General features: G+C 36.7%; 1 protein-coding gene across 1 annotated transcript; it reads right to left on the reverse strand.

Annotated features, from left to right (window-relative positions):
* Positions 1–1,160: 1,160 nt before the first annotated feature.
* Positions 1,161–8,014, reverse strand: LOC144642999 (uncharacterized). Its single transcript, XM_078502116.1, has 2 exons — positions 2,677–8,014; positions 1,161–2,266 (listed from the first exon to the last, which is right to left on the reverse strand). The coding sequence occupies exons 1-2, from the start codon at positions 3,062–3,064 to the stop codon at positions 1,863–1,865; spliced, it is 792 nt and encodes a 263-aa protein (XP_078358242.1). The 5' UTR covers positions 3,065–8,014; the 3' UTR covers positions 1,161–1,862.
* Positions 8,015–8,638: the final 624 nt, after the last annotated feature.

Below are 8,638 nucleotides of genomic sequence, written 5' to 3' on the forward strand. Positions count from 1 at the left end.
GTCTCCTTGTTCTTATATGTAAGTATAATTAACAGGAAAACGCCAATGGTTTCTTGTGAGCTTGAGTTTCTTTACACCCCTGTGTTTTCTTCGAATAAAAGGTACAAATCAATCTGACGCAGTATTCACACAGTTACTTTGAACTACACTGTTCACAAAGCGGAGAAGGTGCGGCCGTTCAATGTATGCTAAATGTAAAGCTTTTAAAACCGAAACACAGGGATTTGTACAAGAGCAACCTGCACTGTTATTCATGAGGAAAAACATAACTCGTTTTATGCTATAAATGATGGGTTCCGGTGGCGAATTTCTCGCGTCTTTTGTGCTTTTACCGAACAATGTGCTACGTCCGAGTGCTGTACGATTTAAACGAATCTAGTATTAAATACAGGAAGAGAAACTCCACCTCGGCTTTTGATCAGGTGTTAAATACTGAATAAGAAGGCGGGATTCCCAGCGTGGAACGGCTTTTTATTACTTAGTGAAGTTGAAATGAAACAGAAAAAAATCTTGTGGACATTTTTTGTCTTTCAAGTTTAGCCTGACTGCTCCTTTCCGGTACGCGATGCATTGAGTGAGACGGGCGCGAAAGGTTCACCGAAGTCTTAATCCCACGACACTAGAAAGATTTCAATGGGTTTGATTGTTAACGCGCTGCTTGGACTGCAGGGCTTTTAGCATTGGTTTGAACCGTTGTCCCTTCTTTTGTTTTATTATCTGTTATTTTCTCACCTATTGTTAGAACCTTTCACGTTTGCCCCAATTTAACGCCTCCCTTTTACGAGCTTTTCAAAAGGACCTAAGTAGTCCAAATTTGCACTTTTGTTTGATTTCGACTCCAGTTCAATCCAACGGCAATGATTAGCAGAAACTCAGGCAAACTTATAGAGCCATTCCGTGTCTCGCACAATATCGAATTATAAATTCCCTGAGGTAGATATTCAACTTTTAAACCATCACACTGATTTGGCATAATTCGCAAAATTGCTAAGAGGGCAGTCATTGGAGGTGGAGTACAATTATAAATCTGTAATTTTCGCTGTCGTTTTGCCTCCCACGGAATGTTAATTTTTTTGCTTCGGGGGGAAGCGGAACAGTGAACTCGTATCACTGGTTTTAGGATCTTGCCCGGGATCTCATTGATATAAATATTACTACAATTCTTGTTGTCTCAACTCTAATTGCTCAACAAATATTGACACAGAAAATTTTATTGAGTCTTTACACAACATACACAAATAGAGGGATTGTTTCGAAGGACCTAAACTGACCCAAAATGTGTAACGTTTAGAAATTAAATACATGTGTTGATCTTTTAAAGCGATTTGAAACTTATCTGATGTAAATAACGGCGTTCCCTTTCCGAGGGTTGTTGTCTGTAAGAATATTTCTTGCATAAATAGAAGTCTCTTAAGTTTTGAAAACGAAATGTCAAAATTATGAGTGCGAGATGGAAATACGGTTGAACGGAAATGATATTTACATCTCATTTCTTTTTATAATTTTTTGTTTCTATGTACAGTGGAACGCGGACAAGCTAAGGCTTTGTTTCGTGACTCATCTCGCCGTGTTCAAAGAGAGCAACGATTCACTTCCGAACTAACTTGCTAATGAGAGACTAGTCAACTTTCTACGCTGAATATTCATTCATTTCTTACTAAATACATTATTGAAAATCAACTTAATATAATCGCATCTCTTAATAAAATCTCTCTCTCCCTCCCTTATAACCAAGGAAAATTTGTTCTTTATCCTAACGTTAGAAATGTTTCTTTAAATGTCAAAGCTGAATGCGTTCGACTCTTGAAATACAATTTCAGTGATAAATTGTGAACGAATTACTGAGTGCGCATGGAACATTCTTAACTTTGGTGGCTTCGATAGCCTGCCAAACAGCTAGGAATTGTAGCGTTGTCCAAGGATGTTTGCGAGTTTATAGATGTTGTATTCAAGGACTGTGATACTGGATTAGGAATGTGTAGGTCTTGAACCGTAGCTGCGCTTGAATTTTGTGAGCCGGTGGAAGGCTTTGTGCTTTTACTCATCGCCTGGGAATTTTTTTTCCATTTCATGCGCCGGTTTTGAAACCAAATTTTGACTTGCCTTTCGGTGAGATTTAGCTGAGAGGCCATTTCAGCCCTTCTTTCTTTGGTGAGAAAATGATTAAAGTGGAATTCTTTCTCTAGTTCCAGTAACTGCTTGCGAGTGTAGGCTGTTCTTTTGCGTTTACCCTCCGAAGCTCCTCTGCTATTCCAAGCCGCGTTTCCTGTAGGAAGCAACATACAGCAAAGAATTAAAAACGAGAAAACACAGAAGCAAACTTTCTCGAGAAAAAGGAGCAATCTTCATGTTAAATCACGGTTAAATGCTGACTAATGGCGATCGCTTATTAAGTACAGTTTTATGGCGCGTCAAGTATCGTCAGCAGTTAAATATCGCGGCGCTAGGAGCCTGTAAATATCGTCCGTGCGGTCACAGTACGTCGTTCGAGGACAAATTTTCAACAATTAGTCAAACTAATGCCAAATTAATGCTTGTAAACCGCATAAGTTGTTTGTTATGTGACAAACATTTCACAGAGTCAGAGTTGAACACAAGAGCTGTAGCGAACAGCAATGGCTTAGTTTGCGCGAGCGAGCGTGTCTACCTTGTAAGAGGAAGTCTTGAAATACTAACCTGCCGCGTTCGAGTTATGCCACCAGTTCTCCGCTGAAGAGGTGCTTTTCAGCCAAGCGTATTGATGGAAGGAGCAGTTCTGACCTGCTTCTTGAGGCGAGTAGTAGCCCTGATGATCAATGGGAATCGTACTTGCATTCTGCCCTGAAATCGGTGCGTTTGCGTACGAGGATGGCTCGGCGGTATATCCATTCACTTGACCGAGGCTTCCCTGAGGCATGGGTGACATAAAATTCGGCAGCGGCGACTGATTATAATAATTTGGTGACTGCATTCGGCATGGAGTGTAGGGAAAATCTAACTGTTGAGCGTGAGAGCCCGTGTCTTTTCCTTGCAGGTTGCTGCCGAAGTAGGAAAAATTCTGCGACTGCATCGCTCCGGTTGTCATCGTTGCGCGTATGAAAAGATAAGCCTCTGGGTTGAGTGCGCGGAGGGTATTTATAAATTTGTTTTTTGTATTATAAATAATGTAGAACGCCAGACAAGCGTGACGTATGTCACCTGGGCTGAAACGTCTTGTAAACGCATTATTAAGTATTGAAAAGGCCTTAATTAACGTAAAAGCCTCAATACTGTGCCTTGTGTGAGAATGGGCGGTTTTAGGAAATTTGAGTGCCAGATTCTAGGAAGCATAAAATATAGAAAGATCTCGCGTAAAATTAAAATAAAAACCGCGCGGTAGTTTTATGCACCTGATGCGGTGAAATTCGTACGATTGTTTTTTCGAATCTTTTGTCAGGTCAAAGAACGCGGTAAACAAAAAAGGAAATATTCAGGGTTTTTTAATTTTGTCGCATTTAGTATTGCAAAACATCAACCCAAGTTTTCATTTGAATAGGGTTCGTATCGATTGCCCTGTAAGTGAATAACAAGAGTGCAAAATGCAAACTGACAACACTTATCATTTTAGACTTCAATTCTGATGTTTTCTTCGAAAAACTCGGTATTTTGGTGTAGTCTTACAAATACTGAATAAACAATCCCTTATTAATAGAATCTTGCTGAGATTTTAAATTGTTTAGCGACTGGTGCGGCGTTTTGTTCGCGAACGAGTACTTCCTGCGTTTAACATCTGCCTCGCGTAAACATTGATAAAGTTCGGAACGTTTTATATCCCTTGCTTGCGGGCCTTCCGGAAGCACCGCACGCTTTGTTATCAAACGAAACGTACAATTTTCACTGAGTTAAGTCGATTGAAGGCGCGAATTGTGTAAGCTTTTTCATAAACGAGTATTTTGGTGATTGCAAACTGTTTCAGTGAAGATAACCGGCGTTAAAACTTTTAATGCTTTTTCTAAAGGGGCTTGAATTTTGGTCAAAGACTGCTGGTGAATTCGGCAGTCGATAAATTGCTCGAGATAAGAAATTAAAAGTAAGAGCGCTAACAGCTGTGAGTTTAGGGTAAGCATGGTTTGGTGATAAAAGCAAACTCGTAAAATCGAGTTTGGCCTGTGCGTTAATCAACGTTCACTTGTCGAATTCAACATAATTTTGTTGTGATTTGTTTAGAGGTGTTAACAAAGGCCTCCCATTCCATATAAGAATAAAAGCTTCTAACAATGAAGCCTATATTAGACTAATGAAAATCCCTTGCTGAATGAAATGTGAAAACAAGATGGAAATGTAACCTTGACAGTAAGATGAAAAGCTAAGACCATTCAGGTCGTGATTTAACACTGAATACATCCATTTAGCTCTTTGCCGAGCCATCAAATGACTCATCCTTGTTTTACATCAACACGAAGTCTTAATTGATTATACAAAATGGCGATGGCACTCTCCTAACTGCCTCAAACATTAAAATCAAAACACCCAACACACTATTTCTACCATTTTTTATTTTACTCACACAAGACATCCGGAAAAATAAACAGTTGAAAAGGTTTTTTAAAATGATGTGTCATGTCCTTAATTTATAACACAGTTTGGATAATAAAACTATAAATCTCTTTAAATTTCTTGTTAATATTCACATTCTTCGTGTAAGGTTTTATTTGCTTTCGAGAAATTCGTGTCACTTTTCCTGCGCGCTGAATACAGCATATGTGAGCATTTGTACCAGAAACAGTGAAAAGATTGAAATTTTACTAGGACGCTAAGTAATTTGTCGGACGTCCTTTAAGTAAAATAACAACCGAGGCAGGTGTTGTGAGAAACAGTCATTTTATTTATTGCGAACTTCTTGAAGCAATTTTCATATTTTGTAATTCATCGTTATAAGATTAGGCGACTACTGTCACTAAAAAGGCGTTTAAAAGAAAAGGGCACGACGTGAAAACTGTAAATCCCAGATTTGAACAATATTTTTAAGATTTTATCTGATATTTATGTAGTTATACTGGAAAACCGGCTTCTTTCCAGTTTGTGATTTCATAACGAAATATTCCGACCCATCAGGTCTCGACTGTGTCGCCTTAAACGTGAATAAAGGTTGATAGTGTAGTTTCCGTGTGTTAAAATTTTTTAAACAAAAGAATGTAGCTCTTTGTCGAAGAGAAAGAGAACAGCGCTTCGCTTTGGTGCTAAATTTCTTTTCATTTCAAACCGTACCGGAAATGCTATGACATATCAAAGGCCCAAAAGAGAAGCTACACGATTTCAATATAAGCACTGAGTTCTGTTGCCGCAATAACCTTTCCACATCTCCTCCCCCCAATTGAACAAACAATACACTTAGCAAATATCGCGTATTTGTTAAGCAAATTAATCTCTCTAAGCAATTGAGCTTTTAAAAATATCTTAACCGAGTTTCTAAAACTAACAAACTGAAAACATATTACTGTAAGATATTTTAACTACCTTACTTTTCAGCTGAGAGAATTTCTTTTTAAAAACTGTTTCCTTAAATGTACTCATCTAACCAGCGACCAAAAACCTGGCGGGATTGCTCTGTGGGGGCCATGTTGAACTTGCTTTTGTTATGCATATACATCGAAGCGTTCATGAAATAAAACTCTTTGTTAATGCGAGAAAGTTAGGCAAGAGGAAATGTCGGGATTTTTTTTAATTTAGTAAAAAAGAGACTAGAAAAAGTCAGTTCTGGTTACATTTATGAAATTTTAGGGCACTAGTAGAAATGGAACAAGTTCACGCTATTTTTGTTTTAATATATAAAACACTTTACATCAGCTCATGTATAATACTTTACTACGTCTTTAGACAGGGTTTCGTGTGGCAAACAGTTACTAAAGGCTGAATTTAACAAGTTCCTATGGCGCTAACGGCCTGCAAACATGATATGAGATGATAACGAGTTATGAAACCCTGCAACAAGGTTATGCATGGGTGCTTCCTAAATTACTAGTTAAGTTTCACCTTCGTGAAGCAAAAGTATGGTAAAGCCTACATTTTGCAGACACAAAATGAAAAACAGAAACATGCCAAGGCAATAAAAACATTTTATCCGTAACATTTAATAAAAGTGTTGTGATCGGTCATCTTTTGAAATCCTCCATAAACTTTATCCTTCTCCTACTCCATTTTCAAAACCTTCCTAAGCGTTTTCCCAACCATGGCAGAAAATAAAAATGCAAACGAAAACAAAATTAGATTATCTTCATTTATCTGAAGTTGAGTGGTTCTATGTTGGTAAATCTTTAACATCTTTTTTTTCCTATTGATTCCAGGTGTATTGTGAAATACTTCATCGTTAGCTTTGAACACCTCGGACGGCAGTTTTCTTTGGTATCTATTTTACATAACTTTTTTGTCTAAATACTTCATAAAAAAGGTTTTAATGAAGATTTTAACCAAAATCATGATGAAAGCTTCGTGTCGTTTTGCAACATTAATTTCCATGTCTGAGTAGAAAAGTATAACCTCGTTTATCTGAAAAACAACCATTGGAGATCAAATTGTACCGTAGTGTCTCAGTTTTATCGTGCCCAAGTTTTCGGGAATAAGAGAATTTTTCACACATCCTGCTGCGCGTACTTTCTGTTTATTTTTCATTTTCTTAATTTAAAACTGGCCGTTCTGAAAAATTTTGCAAAAAAAAAGATAGTCGGTCTAAACTGCATAATATGTTGTTGAAGATCGACTTAAAAAAAATCAAAAATAACGAGCAGCTACACTAACGCCCTTAAATCGCTGAAAAAAAAACAGTTGTGCCTTGCTATTGAATATTCCAATTACTTCACACTGCTCTTATTTGCTATACCACACTTTAAGGATACGTTTTAACAACTTTATACTCAACTAAAGACAAGGAAAGTTTAACTAGAGTGACACACTTTACAAAATTTATCCTGAGTGTACACTCTACACTTGACTTTACTCGTTCATGCAATTAAATTTCGCATAAAGATGGACGCTCGGCGCCTGCCAGTAAATTGTCGCAAGATTGTTTTGGAAGTTTAGATTAGAAGCGGCGTCCTTTTAACCAAAGATTTTATTCATTGTTCTTTGGAGTAACAGTTTAAAAGAAGAATTTTAAGTATAACAATCAATGTTATGTATTTGAAACTAAAATAATATAATTATAATTTTTTAAAAGCTGCAATGTGTACATTTCCACATCAATTTACTGAGTAAAACCGACTCGTCATTAAAAGGCCATCACTTCTTAGGCTTTTCAAGCAGACGTTTTCTTTTATTATTAAAAAAATCTGGTAAACTCTTGCCGACAAATTTCTTACCACTTACGCACAGATTTTGTTAGTTTACAGCCCTTAAATATTGTTGTAAATCCTATAAAGCCACCGACGAAGACGTTTAAAAGCCAAAGAAACCTTAACGAAGTTCTTCATTTAATTGACGGCTATTCAGTTAATTTTATGGTTCTAGAAGCTTTGCAAATGTTATACTTTACAACAGTTTGACTTTCGCTTCACTTAATTATATTGCGTTTGATCTCGCTCTCGCTGTGTTTAACTTTTTCACTCCGTGAATCACACCTCGAGTGAATTAAACTAGTTGGAACTTTTGAATCTGTGGTTGATATCTCAGTATGTTACCATTCAAATAAGAGCTGTTGAGTATTATTTTCATGTAATATTGTTTTTAACGCTGTATGCTGTACAAGGTGATCTTTGCTTTTTAAAAGCCCATGTACGAGACCTCAGTGTGCGGCTATTCAAATGAAAGCTGTTGAACAGTTCTTTTATATGTTGTTCTTTTTCTCATCTGTTACATTTTTTGTTCAATTTTGAACTTGGGAGTGAAAAATTAAGTAAGTGAGCCACCAACGAACGTAAATGTTAATTTTCACCGTTTCTGTTCCATGTGAAATACTCTGCAGTTGCCTTTCTTATCTAACCGTTTAATTGCCAAAACAATTTCACCAAACAATCTGCTATAAACTAACAACGATATACAATACAGCAGAGTCTATGGCCTGCAACATAACGCTGAACAGAGTAGGCACACCATTGATAATAACATGCCGCGAGTAATGGTTTGCAGGCTAACACACAGTCCTCAAAACAACAATAAGGAAGGTATATTTGAACCTAAGTTGCCTGCGAAAGTGAAAGAAATTGTTGTACCAGTGATAAGAGATAAACGAGACTCAGCTTATTAATATTTTATCCGTTTTTCAGTCATAAAAACACAATATTTTATAAAATCCATTGTAATCCACGTTTTGTTAACCTAAAACTGTAAAGTTGTTAATAAAGTTAAACTATTTTTCCATCATAAGGTTTCTTTCAGTTGTGGAACTGAAATAAATTGGTCGCCTACAGTTCAGCATTTGTTACAAAAAACACAATCTCCTTTGTGTGAATCTTACTTAGTAACAACCTGTAAAAGTTTTAAGTTTAAGTTTTATCGTTTAATATATAGCTTACAGGTGTATGATATGTATGTGGAGATTGAAATCAAAATACATCACTAAAGGTTGGCAAGTTAGTACCCTAAGACCGCCATTGAAACATATCGTCCAATTTAGTTCCCACAAGCAAATCGATAGAGATTTCAAATCAAGCAAATAGCATCAAAGATAAAAACTATTTTTTAGCAA

Source organism: Oculina patagonica, chromosome 2 (assembly GCF_052425735.1).
Source record: "Oculina patagonica isolate OP01 chromosome 2, crgOcupat, whole genome shotgun sequence".
NCBI lineage: Eukaryota > Metazoa > Cnidaria > Anthozoa > Scleractinia > Oculinidae > Oculina > Oculina patagonica.